The sequence below is a fragment of the Mirounga angustirostris genome, unplaced genomic scaffold, assembly GCF_029215605.1.
Source record: "Mirounga angustirostris isolate CCGP_5_RB_7025 unplaced genomic scaffold, mMirAng1.0.hap1 SCAF_10, whole genome shotgun sequence".
Taxonomy (NCBI): Eukaryota; Metazoa; Chordata; class Mammalia; order Carnivora; family Phocidae; genus Mirounga; species Mirounga angustirostris.
In genome coordinates, this window is record NW_026991718.1 from 48,020,001 (window position 1) to 48,043,126 (window position 23,126).

General features: G+C 47.1%; 1 protein-coding gene and 1 long non-coding RNA gene across 3 annotated transcripts in view; one reads left to right on the forward strand and one right to left on the reverse strand.

Annotated features, from left to right (window-relative positions):
• The window catches only part of HK2 (hexokinase 2), a 63,116-nt gene extending 61,219 nt beyond the window's left edge, over nucleotides 1-1,897 (reverse strand). For both annotated transcript variants that reach the window (XM_045884690.3, XM_064572272.1), the window contains exon 1: nucleotides 1,397-1,897. In XM_045884690.3, the coding sequence (XP_045740646.1) occupies nucleotides 1,397-1,459 (63 nt within the window). In that variant the 5' untranslated portion in view covers nucleotides 1,460-1,897. The remainder of the gene's footprint in view (nucleotides 1-1,396) is intronic.
• On the forward strand, nucleotides 1,819-21,339 carry LOC135361749 (uncharacterized). Its single transcript, XR_010405584.1, has 3 exons — nucleotides 1,819-1,942; nucleotides 15,270-15,458; nucleotides 19,947-21,339. It is a non-coding gene; the product is annotated as an uncharacterized LOC135361749 (long non-coding RNA).
• The last annotated feature ends 1,787 nt before the right edge of the window (nucleotides 21,340-23,126 follow it).

Consider the following 23,126-nt stretch of genomic DNA (forward strand, 5'->3'; position numbering starts at 1 on the left):
CCCAGGAAGGAGAGGGCAACAGTCGTCCATTCAGCCAGCCGCACTCTCCTCCCTACTCCAGTCTGAGGCTAAGTATTGCCATGTTTTATTTGGGGGTTCATCTGCCCCGGCTCTGAAAACACCACGAGGGTAACCCACCATCCTCTCCTTTGCTCTCAGAATCCCCAGAATGGGAGTACAATACGAGCAGGTCGCGGCACCGAACAATTATGTCAAGACACTATCCCAAATGTGTTCCCTCTGAGACACAGAAATTTCAAGTATGTAATTAAGCAACGCTGTCACTGCCTCACAGCTCTGGACACCCCCCACCACCCATCCCTTCTTCTCAAGACCGCTAGTGAGGTCCAGGGTCAGGTGCCAATCCTGAAATCCCGAGTATTTCAGAAACTCAATGCTACCGAGAGTGAGAGCGCCTCGGGCCCAGCCCCACCCCCAACCCCATACCCGGAGGCACCTAGAGCTTGGCTCCCGGCGGGGCCAGAAGCTCTTTCTTATGTAAATGACCTAGCCCGAGAGCTCGGAGGGCTGCCGACCCCGAAGTGGGCAGACCTGTCGGAGTCTCGGGCAGGAAAAAGCTCGTTTACCTAACGAAAACTTTTCAAAGAAGACAGGAAAGCTGGGGGGGGGGGGGGGGGGACACACAGTTCGTGCAACTTTTAGTAGCACTAGAAATATCAACCAAAGTTCGCCCCCTACTTGGAGGCGGGGGCCGCGGACTCAAGGCCCGGCCGTCCCGAGGCACATCTGTGGGGGAATGTACGCCCCTCGCGGGGCCTCAGTTCCGGGCGCCTCAGTTCCGGGGAGGGGGCGCGGCGGGCGGAGTTTCTCGGCTCCTTCCCGGATCGGCCTCTCCCCAAGCGCACCTCCGCGAGGCCCTGAGGAACGCCGAGGGGAACCGCATGTCCCCAGAACGCGATCCTTTGGCACCGGAGTCCCCCAGCAGTCCCACGTGGCAGCGGAGCCTCCCCGGACCAGCCACGATTCTCCCCCCACGTGCTCTCGCCGGAACTCCGGCTGCGAGCGGGGGGCTCCTCCCACGTGGGCCCCACAGTCTCAGACTACGTGCCGGGTGACCCGCCCCTCCAGCGGGAAGGAAAAAAAAAAGCGCGAGCGCGCGCCGGGTGGCAGGAAGGCAGAGAGCCGCGCGGTGCGCGAGCCCAGGCGCCTCGCACGCGCGCACACGCCTGCCCGTGCCTAGCGGACGTGGCTCCTCGCGCCCAGGAGTTTCCCGGCAGCCCTGACTTTTTCCGCGTCCTCGACCCCGAATGAGGAGGAAGTGGTTCCCCGCAGGGTCAAGGAGGAGAGTCCCGGCCCGCCGGGACTCCAAAGTGAGGGCCGGGACCACACAACTTTGTCAAAGGCGAGCCAGCCGCCCCTGCACGCGCTTACTTACCTTCTGCACTTGGTCATGGTTGAGCTCCGTGAAGAAATAGGCGAGCAGATGCGAGGCGATCATCCTGCCGCGGCCCGACGGCGCCGAGTTGGGAAACCGAGGTTGGAGCGCGTGCGGGGGAGGAGGACAGCGCGGTCCGACCGCTTTGTATCGGGGCTTGGCGGCCCGGCCGGGAGCAGTGAATCCGGACGGCACAAAAAGAAGGTGATGGCACGCTCAGCTTGAGAGTGTAGGGTCTCTGGAAACAGGTCTTGGGAGTCCCGATTGCTAGAAGGCGCCCAAAAATCACTGCTGGCGACGTGTCGGGTTGCCCCACCGCCAACGTGCTAACTTCACCACAGGATCACTAAAGGCTCAACTTGGGAAGAATCTCGGTCCGGTCTCACTTGGGCGAGCGGACCTCTGCGGCTCACACGCGCGCTGCCTTGCCCACGGATCTCCTCCGCTTGATGACACGGCGGCCCTAGCGGCGGCTCGGGACTCCTGCTCTGGAGTTTCGTGCAACAATGTGGCTTATTGAGGGGCTGCCGGCTCGCGGGCCTCCCGGTCAGTGACGCGCGCACGCCCATTGGCTGCACGGGGAGGGTGTGTGCGCCCACGGGCCGCCCGCCGCCGCGGCGCAGCCAATCCGTGCGCACGGCCCGCGGGCGCGGCCCCTCCGACACCCGAGCCGGGAAACTGGAGGGGCGCGCCCGGGGCAGGGGGCGGGGCCGGGCGGCAGGGATGGGACGTGTGGTCCGTGGCTAGAGGCTGGGGCGGAAAGGCGCATGAGCCACCGCCGCGTCAGGCTCAGCTATGGGTGGGGGGCGCGTGATCACAGACCCAGCGTGTGGGACGACTGGAAAGACGGGTCACCCGACCAGCATGTGCCTTGTGCGGGGAGAGGGACACCGTCTGGTATCTCGGGGTCATGTGAGGGGCCCCCACTGCTGGGTCACATTTCTGAAACATCTTAGTCCTCACCTGTTGTGGCTCAACAGGGCGCTACGCTGAAGCAAAACTGAGGCGCCGCCTTAGCTGCTGCTTACTTTATGCCAGGCATCACAAAACGGATAGGGTGTGGGTTTTGCTAACCTCGTTTTACAGATGAGGAACCTGAGGCACGGGCCGTTAAGAGACTTGTCCAGAGTCACACAGCTATGTGGCAGATGGAGGAAAGAACCCACGCCCGTCTGACTTGGAGGCCCAATTCTTTTCCCTATTTTCCTATCCTATTGGTCTACGAGCCCAGGGGAGTAAAGGGCAGGAAAGGAGCTATATCTGCAGCTGCGGGACGGACGCACGCGTGGGTGAAACTGGTGGGTGCTTAGTGTGTACCCGAATGATCCTGGACGTGTGTGGGGTGGGGTGGCTTGGGGATGCTGAGAGGAGTGGGAGGCCCAGCCACAGCTAATGCCTGGCGCCAGACTCTGAGTTTACATATGCGGTGGCAGCCGGCAAGAATGAAATGCAGACTGATGCAGACAGGGGACGGATGCTTGTGGAGAAGAGCGAGCCTGGGGTTGGAGAGGTCGCTGAAGGGCTGCTGTGTTCTACTGAGGAGTTTCTCCTCTCATAAACAGTTGGGTGCTATCTGCAATGTGTACATTATTATAGCATTATGTAAGTAACAAATGTTCATGGTTGGAATATACAGACAGAAATAAAAACATCCATGATCCATCCTCTCTGCAAAACTTCTTGCCAATTATACATTCACACCTCTCCTTCCCCATACTCCAGTCAGGCCTGGGTCCCAAACTGCTTTTGTCACAGTCACCATAATGACTAACCTGTTGTCAAATCCTGTGTTCTTATCCCTTTTCCACCCTTGTCTTCTTGTGATACCCGCACACAGTTGACCGCATCGTGCATCTGGACACACCTTCCTCTGTGGGAGCTGGGGCAGCTCCACCCTTCTGCTGTCCCTCAGGCTCCTCAGACCCTGTTTTCTCTACCAGTGAATGCTGGAGTATTCCAGAGGCTGTCTTCCACCCTCTGATCTGGTTATGCTCTCTCCCTGGGTGATCCCTCCCAACCTCATGACTGTGGTATCATCTACGTGCTGGTAACTCGCAGATGTAAATCTACACCAAGGACCTCTCTAGGAGCTCCAGACTTACTTCTCCAAGCAACCATTTGTCATCTCCAGTGAATGACTATCATCTCACACTCAACATGTCCAAAGCCAAATGTAACTTTTCTTCCCTAATCTATTCCTTTCCCAGTTGTCTCAGCAAATGACATCACCATCCACCCTAAGTCATCCATAATTCCTTCCTGCCACTCACCCTCATATCCAGTAAATCCATCAGCAAGCAGTCTATTTGACCCATAAAATAAATCCTGTAACCGACCACTTCTCTTCATGTCCTTGGACACCTTGGACACAAGCCGCCAACAACTCGGCCAGAGCCAATACCACCTCAACATACCCTGTCCCTGCTTCCATTCATGCTTGCCTCCCTCCTGACCCCTGCACGGTCTTCTCCCTCAGGGACCACAGTGACCTGTTGAAAAGAAAAACCATTCTATGTCTCTCCCTCCTTCATTCCAAGCCATCTGTCTAATGATTTCTAATCCTAGAATAAAATTCAAAATCCTTCTGTCTGGAATATCCTTCTCCAGCTCTTTGTCCAGCTGACTCTTGTTCGTCATTGAGGCTCAGCTTAAATATCAACTCTTCTTCAGAGGACTTTCTTCTGATCAGTTTATCTCAAGTGGTTCCCCCAGTCACTCTCATCTGGCCCTGATTGATTCCCTACTGATTTTCCCATTGTTCTTTCTCTCCTTGCTAGACTGTGAGCTCTAAGAAGGCAGGATCTGCATCTGTTTTGTTCCCTCATATCTGCGGTGCTTAGAATGGTGCCCAGCACACGGTAGGCACACAATAAATATCTGTTGAATATCTAAATGAGTAGAAGAAATTTTAGAAATAACTATTGTTCAGGATGCCTGGGTGACTCAGTTGGTTAAGTGTCTGCCTTTGGCTCAGGTCATGATCCCAGGGTCCTGGGATCGAGCCCCACATCGGGCTCCCTGCTCAGCGGGGAGTCTGCTTCTCCCTCTACCTGCCACTCCCCCCTGTTTGTGCTCTCTCTCTCTGACAAATAAATACATAAAATCTAAAAAAAAAAAAAAAAGAAAGAACTATTGTTCATGTTTTGTATAACAATACACACACATACAGAGCTTATAGTTTTATATATTATTTCTCTAATCTTTTCCACCTCTAGATCTTTCCTAGTTCACACACCCAACATCTCTCACATGACTGAAACAGCCTCATAACTGGGCTTCCCTCTTTAGATAAGATACATAGGTTTAGATATCCAACAGAGCTTCTTAGAGAAGGGATGTGATCAGATTTGTTTTTTTAGGTCAATAGCTGCCCTGGGGTTGGAGAGTGGGGGGAGGGGGATTAGAGACCAGAGGCAGAAAGAGGCCTAAGCTGTAAGGTAGGACCAAAGCCTGAACCAAGGTTGGGGAGAGACAAGGTGTCAGGCTACAGGTTTAGAGGTTTTTAAAGTCTGAGGTAGAATTGACGCCTTGGGCTAGGAGTGGGGGATAAAGAGGAGGATGCCTGCTACCTGGAAATACTTGGAAGTCCAGTGCTATAAAACCTGTTGGCCCCACAGCTCAGTCGGCTCAGGTCACGATCCCGAGGTCCTGGGATCGAGTCCCACATCGGGCTCCTTGCTCGGCGGGGAGCCTGCTTCTCCCTCTGCCTGCCACTCCCCCTGCTTGTGTGCTTGCTCTCTCTCTCTCCCCCTGCCCCCGACAAATAAATAAATGAAATCTTAAAAAAAAAAAAAACCAAAAACCTGTTGGCCCCAGGCAGGTGGGACCAAACCCCATAGGTCCTGTCGGCTATGATCCCTTCTCTGTACACTGACTTTAGAGCCTCTTCTCCACTCCTCTCTCTGGTCCCATTTCATATGGACTGGATAATAATCACAAGGCACCTTAAGTACACATAATCTCTTCTGAAGGCCCCAGTCCCAGGAAGTAGTTAGAGTAGGTATTGTTATAAGCCCCAATTTATACATAAAAAACTAAGGGTAGTCTCACAAGGCTGAGACTTGTGTCTTGTGTCTTTGACTTTTCTAGCTCTAAATTCCATGCCTGGAGTATATGATTTATTGACTCTCCGATCTCTCTCTCACACACACACACGTTGAAGAATAATGAGACACCCGCGTAATTTATACTTAACAGCCCCAAGAGAAAAATTAATCAGCAAATATTTATTAAACAGACCCTTACAATGTTCATGACAGTCTGTTCAGTGCTGTAAAAATTATAAAAGAAACAAGATGTGGTTCTTGCCCCCTGAGGGATTAATTGTTTAATCAGAGCTACAAAGCCAACACATAAAACAATTATGGCAGAATGGAAAAGTCTATCACTGAGAGCCAAACGTGTGTGTGTTTCTATGTGATGGAGTTTCAGAGGAGGAAGAGACAGAGCCGCAGGCCAGAGTCAGCCAAGGGTGGTCTGATGAATACAATTGTCAGCTTTTACACCAGGCTGGCTCTGGCCTTACATAGGACTGACCTGAACCTGGCCATCAGCTTTTAGGGAGTTGTCCTGGGAAGAGACCACTTGACCAAAAGACATATTCCTTTTTCTAAATAAGATTTATCAAGTTTGAAGCGAGTTATAAGTGATGGGATTATGTAGATGTTAAGACGGAGGGTGGGCCTTCCCTGAATATAATAAATACTTAAGACTCCTTGCACTGTGTTATCTTTAACACTGAGCCCTAATGATCTCCGTGATCTCTTGTGTTTCACAGTTCAATTATAATGTATGAATTTGGGAAATTGGGAGGGGGAGGTATTGAAAGTAGTTAAAATAGAAAAATGGAAGCCACAAGATACACAACAACCTCATTTTATTTGTCAGATTTGCAAAAAGAACCTATTCAAGCTAGTTTAAGCAGAAAAAGAGTTAATGGAGGAATATTTAGTCTCTTTCAAGATCTTCAGGAGGGCCAGAGAATCAGGCTGACAGGCTTGCCCTGTGTGATGCCCAAGTTATCCTATCAGACTCCGCCAGTGGAGATGCTATTGCTCTGGCCACTGGGCTCAGGTATCTCTGCCCACACTCCTGATGCTGGACACAAGATTAGCCAGGACAGGCCACAGCCACCTTTGACAACTGGATATCTGTCTCTCAGGATCCTTCCTAGAAGGAATCCTGCACAGCACCTCCTTTATGGTGCTTGCATCCAAACTGACATCTTGCACCTGGTTGCCGGAGCTTAAGCCACATGCCCATGCCCTAGCTGCAAGGGAAGCTGGGAAAGCAGCCCCAGGAGTCAGGAGTTGTAACTTGGAGAAAGGGGCTAGATGAGCCCAAAGCTTGATAAACACCCACCACACCCAGCAGTCACTGAATATGCTACCTTGTAAAGTTTAAAGGGCCCTTAGACAAATTGGCTTCCTAAAAATCCAAAATATATCAAAAGCATTAAAAAGAGCATGGTGGCACGCTGAGGCTCACATAAGAACACCATGTGGTTTGGGCCTCCGTGAGCTCCAGTTTCCTCATCTGCAAAGTGGAAATCATGAGATGGAGTATTCAAAGACTCTAGTTCAGAACCTGGTACATAGTAGATCCCCAATACCAGTTTCCTAAACACATCACTCATAATATCAAGTCTTCTATGCAATAGGAACTCAGTGATTTTTAAAAATTCCAGATGTCAGGAATAGTGAATGCAGAGTCTCAGGGACGTGGGAGGGATTAGTTTGTTCCACATGACATGCAGTTCTCTGGTCTAGAGAGCCAATGTCAGTGGGGAATGGCAGGAGGAAGGTTGGACAGGTAGGCAAGAGGGTTCAACAAAAAGGGAAGTATTAGCATCCCGTCAGCACCCGGGCTAGAAGAAGCAGTGTGGAGGACAGATTGGGGGGCGGGGGGGAGGGGAGGTTGAGACCAGAGTCCTGGGGAAAGATTCTACGGGGCAAAAGGTCAGAGAAGTGAAAGAAGTGAGAAAAGTAAGAGGTAGCTCAAACAGAACATGATAGATGATTAAATGTGGGGACGCCGGGGTGGCTCAGTTGGTTAAGCAGCTCCCTTCGGCTCAGGTCATGATCTCAGGGTCCTGGATCAAGTCTCGCATCGGGCTCCCTGCTCAGCGGGGAGTCTGCTTCTCCCTCTGCCTTTGCCACTCCCCCTGCTTGTGCGCGCTCACTCTCTCTCTTTCTCTGACAAATAAATAAATAAAATCTTAAAAAAAAAAAAAAGATGATTAAATGTGAGGGGTGGGGACAGGAAAGACTCTAAGACGATGATTCTCACCCTTGGCAGCTCTTTGGAAGAGTGGTATGCTGAGGCGTGGAGGCTATTGGCCCTGGGTACAGACAACAAGGGGTACCTTGCCATAGAGAATGTATAAATAATAGTAAAACCTTTAGTCAGTCTGGGTTTTTATTATCATCATGGGCTGGCAATTCTAAATAATGCTGGTGACAAAGTATGCTTTCCTGGATTACAGCTAAGGGCCCTCCCTGCATCCCCACTTCCTGCCCTGCTATAGCCACCCCATTCGAATCATCTGGAGAAGGTGCCTGGGTGGCTCAGCTAGTTAAGCATCTGCCTTCGGCTCAGGTCATGACCCCAGGGTCCTGGGATTGGCTCAGGTCATGACCCCAGGGTCCTGGGATTGAGTCCCACAATCAGGCTCCCTGCTCCGCAGGGAGTCTGCCTCTCCCTTCCCCTCTGCTGTTCCCCCTGCTTGTGCTCTCTCTCTGTGTCAAATAAATAAATAAAATCTTAAAAAAAAAATCATCTGGAGAGCTTTTACAAATCCTGATGCCATATAAACAATCAACAGATGTTAATGGCATCTTTTCTTCCATTGTAATAGTGAACAAAAAGACAAAATGTCTAGGAATTTAAATAAACGTACAAGGAACTCAGGATGCCAACTAGAACAAGTAGGGAGGCTTACCATTGCTTCACTGAACTTCATTTCCTCTTATTTAAACTTGTTAACTTTAAATGTGATCCAACTGAAAATAAGGTTTTTTTTTTAAAAATAAACAGGCTGATTGTAACATTCATATGGAAATGTAAACAAGACTTTCCTCCCAAATTCTGGAAACCACAGGAAGAAGCTTGTTCATTTGCTTTTTTTAATGTCAGAGTGGTGAAGTCTTTTCTGAGAGAGACTAAAAATCTAAATGTCATAAAAGACCCATACATCCCTGCTCAGCGGGGAGTCTGCTTCTCCCTCTGCCCCTCCTCCCCCATGCGTGCATGCGTGCTCTCTTGCGTGCTCTCTCTCTCTCTCTCTAATAAATAAAATCTTTTAGAGAGAGAGAGAGAGAAAGACCCTTAAAACAGCATCTATTATGTAAAATCAAAAGACAAGCTAGACAAAAATACAGATCAGATACAAAAGGCTCATTTTCCTACTATTTATATAGTAGAAGCTCTTTATAGAGCTTCTTCAAATTAATAAGAAAAGGAAATAAAAAACCCTTGGGTAAAGAACACAGAGTTCACAGGAAGGGAACAAATGGCTATCTGATATATGAAAAAAATTATTAATGTCACTCAGAATGGTGAAAATGCACCTTTAAAATACACTAATAGACCATTTCTCATACATCAGGTTGGTACAAATCAAATAGTGATAATACACCTTACCATGACGAAGGAGGTGCTCTTTCTCCCAGCACATTGTTTTTTTAAAACATTTTATTTATTTACTTGAGAGAGAGCGAGAGAGCAAGCACAGAGGGAGAGGGAGAAGCAGACTCCCCGCTGAGCAGGGAGCCCCAACGCAAACCTCGATCCCAGGACCCCAGGATCATGACCTGAGCCGAAGGCAGACGCTTAACCAACTGAGCCATCCAGGCGCCCCTCCTAGTGTGTTATTGATGGGAAAACACAGCCTCCATAAGGTCTGCATGACACTGTCCATCAATTACAAGTACACCTGCCCATTGGCCCTGAGAGCCCATTTTTCTTATAGGTATACCTACACATGCTGTGTGAGGTTATTCACTGGGGCATCGTTTGTCAAAGCAAGGCTGGGACCAACTTAAATCCTATCATTTGGGGACAGGTTAGGCAGAGTAAAGCATATTCATACAATGGAATAACTTGGCTGCATATAAAAAAAAAAGAAGAAGCTCTCAAAGTATTAACATGGAATAATCTGTAAGGTACAGTTAAGTCAAAAATGTAAGATGTAGAAAAGTATACATACAAAGTCTTGTCAAATAAAAAGGAACTGAAAATAAAATAAACATATACCCACGTAGAGTTATAAACTATCCTCTAGGTAGAGGAACTGAGCTACTGGAAGACAGGCATGAGAGAAGGCTTTATTGTGTGTCTTCTGTACCAGGTACGAGTATTATCTATTCACAAAAAAATGGGATGAAATTAAAAGAATCTCCTGGTGTAAAGGTAGGGGAGGCAGGGAAACTAAAGGGACCTCGTGAAAAACTGCTTTTCTGCTCCTTTTCCTGATTCTGTTCTTGCTAGGACCTACACCCCCCGACCCCCAGCTTTACACACGCCTTACGAAACAGGTAATGTAGGTCCTCCTTGTAAAGGTTAAGGAGTTAATGGTCTCTTTGGAGTCTTCCAGCACAAGCCATAACATCTAAGGGGTGACCAGGCAGGGTCGTCAGGAACATTTTCCAAGACCACTGATTCACCGAGACCCCTGGTTCCAGGGCATAAGTGACTTATGGAGTATACCTCAACACTCCTCTGTGTTCCTGGATGCCTGAGAAGGCACGTGCACCAGACTACAATCCTCAATAAAAACCCCAGAGCCCAAGCAAAGACCAGACACACTCTTCTTCCCTTTCTGAGTGTCCCAGATGCTCTGTCTGTATCTGCTCTGTGTCTTCAGTAAACTCCGCTCTCACTTCCTCTTGGCTCAGTTTGATTTTTATCCTGCATGAAGCCAAGGACCAATCCTCTTGGCTGGTGCTGCGGGAGGGGTAGGGGGGAGGGGGGCGCCGATCTGGGTCCTCGGACCCAGGCAGCCCGCATCAAAGGCAACCTAATAGAGTAAAAAGGACATGGGGTGAGACACCTGAATCCACCAAAAAATTTAAAATTTTAAGTTACAAGAAAAAAAAGGATGCCCAAGCCACACCCCAGTCCAATTATAGCAGGATGTGCGGGGGTGGGACCCAGGCACCCCTACTTTTGAAGCTCCGCAGGTGATTCCAATGTGCAGCCAATGGTAAAAAAAAAAAAAAAACACGGTTGTAGAATGACTCCGGGCGCTTTAGTCTCCATGCGTGGGGTAGCTCCTTAGCCCGTGTCGGTTTTGCATCTAAATGTGGCTCCTCCACCCACTAAGCCCTGTTTGCACTTACGTTGATATTTGTATCCATTCCTGGCCAGGGTATCTAGTCCTTATCTTTGTAGCTGCCTCATTCTTCCCCTCTAGACAGTAGGTGCTCAGTTTTCTTCTGATCAACTTGCCAAAAACCCAAGTAAATTCCTAACCTCCTGTCACCTCGGTGATAGGAAATGTATTACCTTTAATTAAGAGGGTCCTTGTCCTGGTTAGAATGGGGGAGGGCACTGCCTCTCTCTGCCATTTTAATGGTTTCAGGTGCAAGGAACGGAACACTCTGGCTCCAACAAAAAGATATTTGTTGTTTCAGGGTGCCTGGGTGGCTCAGTTGGTTAAGCGACTGCCTTCGGCTCAGGTCATGATCCTGGAGTCCCGGGATCGGGTCCCACGTCGGGCTCCCTGCTCAGCGGGGAGTCTGCTTCTCTCTCTGACCCTCACCCCTCTCATGCTCTCTCTCTATCTCATTCTCTCTCTCAAATAAATAAATAAAATCTTTATTAAAAAAAAAAAAGATATTTGTTGTTTCAAATAAAAAGCCACCCGATGGTGGGCTGAGCTTCTGGCTGGGTGTGTCAGGGCTCTGGCCTTCCTTCTCTGAGGATCTCTTGGCTCTGCGGTGCGTCCTGAGTTGGCTTCATCTTCATGCTGGTAGTGAGATGGATGCAACATGTCCAGGTTTCAGCCACAAACTACAAGATCCAGAGACAGGGAAAGGAACTGCCTCCTCCTGGGTCTCTCTCCTTTTTTTTTTAAGATTTATTTTATTTATTCAAGAGAGAGTACTAGTAGGGGGAGGGGCAGAGGGAGAGGGAGAAGCAGGTTTTCCACTGAGCGGGGAGCCCGAAAGGGGGGTTAGGGCTCCATCCCAGGACCCTGGGATCATGACCCAAGCAGAAGGCAGATGCTTAACTGACTGAGCCACCCAGGCTCTCCCTGGGTCTCTTTTTTATAAGGAAGAAAACATTTCCTCAACCCCCTCAGCAGCTTTCCTTCCCCCTAATCTCATTAGCCAAATTGTCACTTACCCATTCTTATGCTAGCTATCTAGAAAGAAGAATAGGATTATCATGGCTGGCTCACACCAGCGGTTCTCAGCTGGGGGAGGTTTTTCCTCCCAGGAGACATTTGACAATATCTGGAGACACTTTTGTTTCAACCGTAGTTGGGGTGCTACTGACAGAAATGCTGCTCAATATCCTATCAAACACACAATAGCACTGACAACAAAGAATTATCCAGGCTCAACATCAATAGTGTCAGGACTGAGACACCCTGGCTGAAACTAATCAGGGCCCACCCTAGAGCTGAGGACAAGATCACCTTCCCTTAGTCATGTGATGGCTCACAAACAACATCAGGGTTTTTACACAGGGAAGAAATGATGTGGTAGGCAGCCACCAATCTTCCCTACATCACTGCTTCATAGGTGTTGGGCTCCTGTATCAATTTCCTGCAGAGTTGGGGCGCCTGGGTGGCTTGGGCATTAGGCGTCTGCCTTCGGCTCAGGTCATGGTCCCAGGGTCCTGGGATTGAGCCCCTCATCGGGCTCCCCGCTCAGCGGGGAGCCTGCTTCTCCCTCTCCCACTCCCCCTGCTTGTGTTTCCTCTCTCGCTGTGTCTCTGTCAAATAAATAAATAAAATCTTAAAAGAAAAAAATTTCCTGCAGAGTAATCCAAATGGAGAACTTAGAAATCAGTGTTCTAATCACAATGGATTATATGGATATACAGTTCTAGAAACCAATGAGGCTAATATTCTTTTTTTAATTTTTTTTATTGAGATATAGTTGACATAAAACATTATATTAGCTTCAGGTATACAACATAATGATTCAATACTTGTGTACATTGCAAAAAAAAAAAATCACCCCAATAAGTCTAGTTAACATCCATCACCATATACAACTTTTTCCCTTGTGATGAGAACTTTTAGTATCTATTCTCTTAGCAACCTTCAAATATCCAATATTATTAACTATACTTACCATGCTATATATTACATCCCATGATATTTATTTTATTACTGGAAGTTTGTACCTTTTGAATTCTTCACCCATTTCATCCACCTCCACACTCCCTCACATTCTTGATTTAATATGCATATTTCTACAGAACTAGAAGGCTAGACACTGAAGATGACCACAGGACATTTGCTCATTGGTCAACCGAAGAACATTACAAATGTGCTTCTCTAAATCTTTTCAGAGAGGGAGGTATGACTTTACTATTGGTAGAATTTTAGCAGTGAGGAAAATGTGAGGTTGGCTGCTCCCGCTTGCAACATTGTTTGGTATCTCAAGGAGACACGGGAGTTCAGGGAGTCAAGATTAAAGTATCAGCTAAAATACCCAGAAGAACAATATATCCCTGTTCTTAGTTTTTGCTGAGACAGTTATTTATCCAATATCTCTTTGGCCTAAAAACAAAACCATTAATTACAAAGACTAACTTTTTAGAGCAAAGAGCAGGGTTAACATGCCATCCCAACAGCTGTGTATGTCTGTGTAGATTTCTGATTCCTATGCCTCTGGAAATATCTTGAGAACTAACTCATGCCCATAGTATCATATGATCTCACTGATATGAAGAATTCTTAATCTCAGGAAACAAACTGAGCGTTGCTGGAGTGGTGGGGGGTGGGAGGGATGGGGTGGCTGGGTGATAGACATTGGGGAGGGTATATGCTATAGTGAGCGCTGTGAATTGTGTAAGATTGATGAATCACAGACCTGTACCTCTGAAACAAATAATATATGTTTAAAAAAGAGAGAGAGAGAAGATAGTAGGAAGGGAAAAATGAAGCGGGGGGGGGAGATGAACCCTGAGAGACCATGGACTCTGAGAAACAACTGAGGGTTCTAGAGGGAAGGGGGTGGGGGGATGGGTTAGCCTTGGGGATGGGTATTAAAGAGGGCACGTTCTGCATGGAGCACTGGGTGTTATACGAAAACAATGAATCATGGAACACTACATCAAAAACTAATGATGTAATGTATGGTGATTGACATAATAATAAAAGAAAAGAATAGGCACGGATTTCTGGTGTATCGGGACTCAGCCACCCTCCAGTGGATGGCAGGAGGCTTGCATGCCAACAGAACTGTCCCAGAGTTCTCTTCTGAAACTTAAAGTCAGGTTCATTCACTTACACCCCTATAAGTTCATCACTACCTGTGGTAATCATTAGATCTAGTCACCAAATATTTCTAGTTCTTCCTCAAGTTCATGGTAGGATTGCACATCCTGTCACTTTAAATTTAGATGTGGTCATGTGAATGGCTTTGGTTAATGAAAACTCCAGCAAGTGCACACAAAAAAATTGAGCTTTAGGGGCGCCTGGGTGGCTCGGTCAGTTAAGTGTCTGCCTTCGGCTCAGGTCATGATCCCAGGGTCCTGGGATGGAGTCCCACATCGGGCTCCCTGTTCAGCAGGGAGTCTGCTTCTCCCTCTGCCTCTGCCCTTCCCCCAGCTTGTGCTCGCTTGCTCTCTTTCTCTCAAATAAATAAATAAAATCTTTAAAAAATTTTGAGCTTTGGGTCATGGAAGCATAGAGACACAGTCTCCATCACCCTACATTCCTAAGTGAGGATGACATGGAGCAGGGTCCCCAACAACCTGTAATGAACAAGTAGCATAAGCAAGAAACCACCTTTTAAGCCACTTAGATTTGGGGTCACCTGTTGCAGTAGTAGAGCCCGTTGTCTCCTGACGGATACAGTTCCCAAAATGCTAACTCCCCTCCGGTCATTCGTGCCCTCCATCCCCTCCCTGTATTTCTCCAGTCTCATTTTCTACTTCTCTTTTCACATCCCAACACAGTGTGTCTTCTGGAGCCCCAATTTTGCACCAAACAAGTTCCCTTGCATTCTTGGCTTCTCCATAGAATGTGTCCTTCACCTCTGGGCCTTTCCCCGAACCCTGGCTCTCCTCTAGAGGCTTCTCCTCTCACGCATCTCAGACCCGCGGGTTGGGAGGTGACATTGGCAGTTCCGATGCCAATGCTGCTTTTCTCCTGGAGTAAAAGTTCCACTTCTTTCGGACTCATGGTCTCTAGCTGGGTCACCCCTGGCCTTTTCACATTTGAGAGACATCCTGGTCACTCCTCCTCTTCCACTGCCCTCTTGGGCACCCGGATCATAGTTGTCCTCTCTTCTCCAAGTCCTGCAGAATCCTGGGAGGCTTCGGTGACCCTATGGACAACTACCAAACACCCTAGCCTCATAGCTTCCTGACTTTTCCAAGTGCAATAGTCTCCATCCTCTTTGTGCTCTGGCCACACTCTCTGAGGTTACACCCTAAACCTAGTCACCACTCAGAATGGCTTCCCTTCTGCAGTGGAAGCTATGATGACCCACCGTGCAGGGACAATGAGATGGCTCAGTAGGTTAAGCTGCACTGGATCCTAAGCAAACTTTCACTTTCCAAACCGTGTTCTAGAGCAGTGGTTCTCAAATTTTAATGGTTTATTCTAATCACCTGGGAATCTTGTTAAAAGTCAGACTCTGATGAAGCAGATCTGATGTGAGCCCTGAGTGTCTGCATTTCTAACCAGCTTCCAGGTCACGGCCATGCCTCCGGATCTCACTTAGAGTCACAGGGAGTCAAGTATCCATGAGATGGGGCTGCCCAATGCTTCCAAGTCTTCCTTGAGAAGAGCCCGCCACTGCCTCTTTGAGCTGTCATCAGTTGCCATGGGACCCACCCAACACCCAGAGACCTGTCTCAAGGAGTCCATGGGATGGTGAGTTCTTGCCCACGGTCTTCTATTTTGACTTTTACTTTTTTAAAGGATCTCAGATGCAAATGGTTCACTCATCTTCACTGCATAGCATACTTTCATCAGCCCATAAAATGCCCCTCTACTCGTGGTTTCTTTGCATTTTCATTTTTTGCAACCCTTCAACCTTGATACCTGTACCTCTTTCCTCCCCAGCCCTTGTCATACATCAGCACTCTAGTATGTTTGATATAGGTCCTTAAATATGCCTGCCTTCAACCTTGTAAAATGGGTTTTGTATGTTTCTGCTTTTAGATTACATAAATGATGAGCAATTTAAAAAGAAAAAAAAACATGAGAGACCTTCCTATGCCGTCTTGTTGTATGGCTCCTCCCGACGAGGTGGCTGACATTTATGTCCCCCTTACTTATAGAGGAAAACAATGCACCCCTTATTATTTGAACCAGCCCTGGTGAGTCTGTGTTTCTTGCAACCAAAATAACCTAAGGAACACCCTACTTCATAGGGGTGGTTGTGAGGCTTAACTGAGAGCAGAATGTGGTGTCTGGACTTCCCATGGCCCATTGCTCCTTAATGTCAGAACCTCTTTTCTTGTAGTTAGCAACAGGCTGAATGAAGAGTGATTTAGGCCTGGATTAAGGATTCAGTCTCCATATGGCCCAGTTAGCTTTGCCAGCTACCAAGAGCACCCCTAACACTAGCCTAAAATGTTGTTGCAGCCCCTTTGACATAAAGATAGAAGTAAAAAGGTTTAAAACATGCAGCCAGACTTGATTAGACAGACTAGTGGGCAAAGTAAAAAGTCCAGAAACAGACCCAAAGACATATAAGAATTTAGTATACGCTAAAGGTGGTTTTTCAAATTAGCAAGGAAAAGATGGATTAACTAGTAAATGTTGGAACATCAGGGCGACCATCTGGGAAGACAAATTAACTTGGATTCTTATTGTACTGCTTATAGCAAAATAAATTCCAGATGAAGCAGAGATTTAGATGTTAAAAAAATTAAATTATTAGAAAAAATCTTTAGGAGAGTTTTTGAAATAATCTCCAATTAAAGCTTTTCTAAGCATCACACAAAAACCCAGATATCTCAAAAGAAAGATGAATTTAGGTACATTAAAAAAAATTTTAATTCCTCAAGACAAATCCACCATAAACAAACTTCCTTAAAACATAAATAACCTATTCAAATCAATAAGAAAAAGACCATTGTCCCATTTGGAAAAAAAAAAAAAAACGGGCAAGAATATAAAGAGTTCATAGAAAAAAAATTTAATGCTCTAAATATGTGAAAAAAATACCTGAGATCACTTATAAAATGAAAAAAGCTAATTAAAATTATAATGAAAATGCATTTTTCAGCTCACAGATTGACAACATTGAAAGATTTAGAAACCAAGCTGACAAAGATGTATGAAAATAGCCACTCTCATAAATTTCTCCAGAGGATCATTTGACAATCTCTATCAAAGTAAAAATGAGGGGTGCCTGGGTGGCCGTGTCTGTTAAGTTCCCCACTCTTGGCTTCAGCTCAGATTGTGATCTCAGGGTTGTGACATCGAGGTCCACCTCCAGCTGTACGCTCAGCAGGGAATCTGCTTGGGATTCTCTCTCTCTCCCTCTCCCTCTGCCCCGCCCTTCCCCACCCCCCCACCACGGGTGCGTGCTCTCTCTCTCTCTCTCTGCCAAATAAATAAATAAATCTTTTTTAAAAATTAAAAATGAACATAGCCTTTGACTTTTAGGAATGCATTCACAAACATACTTAAATATGTGTGAAACTACATGTCATTTTATTACTGTAAATTATGATTTGTCCAAGTAATGGAATACCATACAGCTATAAAAAGTTGCAAAGCCTTTGGATTACTGACGCAGAACATGTCATATAGAGCAAAAAGCAAGATGCAGAACAATGTCGAGTAGGGGGAGGAAGAGAGTGAGAACACATCCCTGCTTGTAAGTGCATAGGAAATCTTCAGAAGGTTATGAAAGCAACTTTGAGGGGAAATCGGAGCAGCCAGCATGGGAGCGAAACTTCACGTTTCATGTTGACCTTTCGTACGAACTGAACTTTATAGCCCAGGCATCATTATGAAATGTAATAAAAATTTAAAGAATAATAAATATATCAAATGCTACCGGTTTTTCCAGCAGAAACCTTGGTGCCCACTGAGTTTTGGTTCTCAGTTCTGTTGACTATATATACAAACAAATAAAAAAGGAAGCTTAAAAAAGAAGTAGAAAGACACAGTAGAGAGAGGATCTGTTTTTACTCTGAAGTTTGGTTTTTCTAGGTATTTGGTGATGAAGTAATGCCTGCTTTCTCAAACCACGTGAGCATGAGACGTGACTCTCCCTCTCTCCCGAGAGGTGGCTGTGTGCAGCCCCAGGGAGTGGGCGCCCGGTTGCAAACATGACGGACTGATCAGGGAGAGCCGGGGCTGATCAGTGGGGGAGGCAGGCACTAGGGGCTCTCTGGACCAAAGGGAAAGACGGGAGCCTACAGGCTGTTGATTCAGCAACACGTCAAGGGCCAGAATGCCTGCCTGGGTCCCCTTTGGAACGCAGTTGACCGAAAAGAAAGTGCAGCCTTCTGGGCATGGAGAAGGGAGCACAGAAGAAATAAAGAGATAGATAAATAGCAGAGGCAGAACCCAGGGGCTTGAAAGGGCAAAGAATATCAGGTTTTGGAGTAGGGACATAAAGACTGGGGGAGAGACAGGGGCTCAATGTGGCTGAGGCAGGAACTCCCGATCTCTCTTCATTTTCTGTGTCTGGTGATCATGTCGGGAGATGAGGCCTTCCCCTAGCACTGCATGGCTTGAGCTCACACTCAGGGTAATGATCATGGGTTAATATTTAGCCCCACTTCGAACCCGATCAGCACACAGCTCGAAGAGCTTTCACAGATGGGACTCTAAGAGCAGCACCCAGCGTACCATACCCTCAAGCTTCAAGCTTCTCTCAGTACTGGTTCCATGTTGCTGCCTGGGTCATCTTTACCCAGCCCTCTATCACCCTGCTTCCCTTGCCCTATAGGCTTGCATTCATTCATTCGTTCATTCATTCAACAGGACCTACTACACCAAGCATTGTGTCAAGCCCAGAAACACAGTGGTTAACATGACAAACACGATCCCTACCTTCATGGAGCTTACAGTTTAGGGAGGAAACAGCTGAAAAGCAAAACCCAAATCAGCATGTAATATAAATTATGACACATGCTACGAGGGAAAAAAAATGTGCTCTGAGAGTGGGAAGCTGGCAGCCCAGTTTAGACTGTGTGGTCAGGAAAGGGGGCTGCCTCAGTGTACAGCCCTAGGGGACATTGCCCACAGAAAACACAGTGTGCATGGCATGCCCAGAGGTCAGCCTGGCCGAGTGGGGCCAACAAGCCTTCCAGGAGAGGGAAAGGCATGCTCACAGGCACCAGAATAGCAAACATTGTGGCAAGGACAAGCCACTGCAAGAAGTACAAAGGAAGGGCAGCGCAGAGGAAGGGAGGCATGAGATGAGGCTCCAATTCATGGAGAATATGGGAGACCATGAGAGGAAAGTGGGATTTTATTCTAAATTGAGTGGGAAGACTCTAAATCATCTAAGGTGATCATCTAAGGTGAACCCCATCTATGGGGTTCAATGTATAAATATTTATAAGCCACTCTGGCTCCCATTTGACGCATGGGTTGGAAAAGAGCAGAAGTGGGTAACCAGTTTGGAGGCCATTGAGTCAACCAGGCCAGAAATGAAGGTGGCTCAGCAAAAGATGACAGCTGCAGAAAGAGAGACCAGTAGACGGAGTCGAGACAAGCTTTGGAGCTAGAAGTCAGAACACTTGCTGGTAGGTTGAATGACTCCAGGCTTCTGGCTTAAGTAAATGGGTAGTCCCACTTATTGAGACAGGGGAACCTGCGGAAGAATGGATTAGTGGGTAGATCCAGAGTTCCATAAGCTGAAATGCTTACGATAATTAAGTAGAGATGGCAAGGAGACAGCTGGTTTTATGAGTTTGTGTTCGTATCAGAGATCTGGTTGGAGACACAATATGGGCAGCATAAGGTTGTACTGAAAGCCTTGTGAAAGAGTGAATCCTCTAGTGAGGGAGTGTGCGCAAAGAAGCTTTATTTTCTAATGTGCTGGAAGGTTTTTCGGGGTCTCTCATACATCACGGACCACACCCCGTAAAGTTTTTCGGGAGCGGCTGGGAACAAATCTTTACCTTTGCCTTTAACAGTGCAGACAGCTCGAGCATAATGCCTCACTTCCCAGCATCTCTGCTCACTCACAAGTGGGAATCCTTCATTTATTCTCTACCTTGGATTCTCAGTCTAGTCACACACTGATTAAAAGGCCTCTTAATTGTCTTAGGACACAGTCATGTTACAGTGCAAAGTTTCAAGGGTGGATCAGAAACAACGATGAGGGTACAAGGGAATGTGAGGGCATGCAGGATCTGTTCATCCTTAACTCTTTATTTTTCCCAGGTTCCAATGTATCCTGGATTGGGATGACCAGCAGGCCTCAGGGAGAACTGAAACACCCCTAGCTTTGCTTACTAAGCGTATGCCAGCATCTCTCTGTGGATCTGATGTTCATACTCTTCAATAGAGAGGATTTGTTTGGGCTTGTTTGTCCCAACCAACATGGGTCCCTGTACTGAGTTAAGTTTTTCACCGGGCCACCTCCCATGGGTTGAGCTCCATGATATCCAATCTAAACCTGGTTGCCTTTAGTATGGATGATGATCCCCATTTCAGTCAGTCACTGTGATGGAAATGAGGTTCGTTTCCCTCACGGTACAGGCCTGGACCACTACAACAAATGCAGCCTCCATCTGAGCCCTCTGGTCTCTGAAGGGGCTGAGGATTCAGACCCTTTTCGAGCATTGGCTTAAAGTAACTACAGTTCCTGGTCCCATATTCATGGCTGTTGCTACAATTCATCCTCATCTGAACGTGCCGAAGTGTGAATCTTCAGTCTGTCAAGGTTATAAAGTGACAATGATGAAGGATCACTGGAAGGCAGGCAGACAGGGACAAGCCCCCTGCCCCCAAGAGGAAAACTGCCCTTAAAAGGATTTTACACCGCCTTGGAAGGAGCCCTCCACCCTTTCCCATTTGATAGATAGGTGACAAAAATCTGACTGGATGATGGGCGCAGGGAGGGTTCATCCTTATAAGCCCATAAAAACCCCTAGCCATAGACGCTCCAGTGGCAACCCCTTCGGGTCCCCTCCTTCCTTGGGAGCTTTGTACTATCACTTTGCTATCGCTCAATAAACCTTGTGTTGCTGCCCACCACTCAGTCCAGTCTGCCTCTACATTCTTCGAAGTGGCATGACCAAGAACCATGGCAACTGACAGAGAAAAAAATCCTGCAACAACAAGACTGGTGGTTTAGAAGGACCTTCAACGGCCTCATAAAATCTTTCCCTGGGGTATGTAGTTGCTCTATTTTACAACTCCTATCTGCCAAGTTCTATATGTATTTTGTTTCTCTCAAATTTGAGAAAACTCTTTAGGAAAGTTTCTGAACATTCCTCATACACCTCTTAATTATGGGCTCAGCCTCTGGGTCCAAGTAAATAAGACTGATCCAGTTTCACAAAATTTCAAGCTAGTCAGGAACCAGAGAGCTTTGAGGTTAAAACAAAGTAGCTTGAAGACCTGATTGGTGAAGGATCGTTAGACTAACCACATACAGACAAGCGGAACTTCCCTTTAGGGTCGAACTTCAGATACAAAACTCAGATCTTTTGAGACATTTTAAAGAATGCCAGTGTAATAGAAGATTCCACCTTTGAGGTCAACCAGAAAAGTCACCTATGTTTTGTGGGCCCAATAGAGGAAAGAGATAGGGAGTGAAGGGTTTTTGTCAACCCTCCAGGGCATCATTATCAGAGCCTTGTCATTTTAGGAGACAGCTCTCCACAGTTTTCTGGCATTTCTGAATATCTTGGGGATCACAAGACTACTTGATTTTGAGACTATCTTCTCAAGGATGTTGGCAAACAGCCTTGGAAGACAGATAACATCTCCCTCCAGAGCACTGGCAAGTTTACTGTTTGGTTTAATAACAAAGATAGTGTCTCCCTCCAGGGCAAATTTCAGGTAGGCTTACTGCCCATTATAAAAGATTCAAGTTCCCCAAACTTGGGGTTCCTCTCTTCTAATGTAGCCCCCTCCTTGTGCAAGCATTACCTGGCCCTTTCATGTATTATCCTGTGGAAATTGAGGTTTGAGGAAGAAACGCCAACATGATGTTACTTGAGTTACGGCTATTGCTGTAAGTAATAAACTGTGCTTTATCTCTGACCCAGGAGTCTTATATCTTCTGCCAGCATCCATGAAGTAGGCTTAGTAGCTTTCAGGTAAGGTAAATCCTCAAACGCTTCATAATTCTTGACAGTCAAGCACCTGTCTGTGTAATCTTGGCCCAGGACTCAAGGCCAGTGTTGGATCTTCCAAACAAAACTCCCTTGACAGCCCAGGTGGAGGGATTCTCTTACTCCTGCAGATTGTCAGACTGCATGAACAAGTGCATACTATTGCAATTTCCATAAGACTCTACATTCGAAAGCTTATTCCAGAAGTTCTTCCAAAAAGTCCCAGCACTGAACAAAGTGGGGCAGGCAGGAATGACCATCTGTGTCAGTGGCCACACAGCTGGACCAGATGTTTTCTAAGTTTTCCTCCCCGGTGGCGGTGGCAGCCAAGAGCCTCACCCACGACCACACCTAAAGCTCTCCTTCCTGCCCCCTGCCTGACGTTCTTCCCTCCCCTGCCTGTTGCTTCTCGCCTCTAAGTTCTTCAAGGTCACTTTGTTCCTTTCATCTCTGCTGCTTCCTCCATAAGCTACACTCTCATCATCTCTTTCTAACCCTGACCCCAGCTTCCACCTTCTTCCACTCCAGGCTGGGTCCCACACTGCCATCAGAGTTTCAACTTCCTTAGATCCCCATCACCTTCAGACAGGGGCTTCCAAGCCAGCCAAACCTGGTGGCTGCTTGTGTCTGCTTCATACATTGGACTTCTGCTAAGATTATTTTGAAAAAAGTTTCCACTGCTTTACAACTTTTTGAAAAAAAAAAAAATGCTAGCCTGAAAGATAACACTTCACACCTTTAGCTTGTCACTCAAAGCCCTTCATGATAGTGCCCCAGCCCAATCCTCCCCCCACCCTCAGAAGACCTCACTTGAGCCACTGTTCCCATACCCATATCACCTATAGTTTTGTGTTTTGTTTTGTTTTCACCATACCACTGTTTTGATCAAGCCTCCCTGTCCACAAGATCAGGCCCAAGCTACTTAAGTTTGTATTCATCGATCTCCCTGTTCTGCCATGTGTCCTTCCTGACACAAAATCTCCCCACCAGCAAATTTGGTCTCTTCCTAGTACAGTGGAAACCGGGTTCCTATGAGCCTTCCTTGAACGTCTGTCTGTTTACATTATGACTGCACCTTTTCTTTCTGCTGTCCTTCCCCTCCACTCTGGGCTCCCCATCCTCCAGCACTGCAAACACAAGACACATGTAACTACAATGGACAAAGCCATCTCTGATCACTCCATGGAAAACCCCAGTGTGTGTGTGAGTGAGTATATGTGTGTCCCCAACCTATTAACTCTGACATCAGGAACACCTCACTCCACCCCAGTATCTTCTC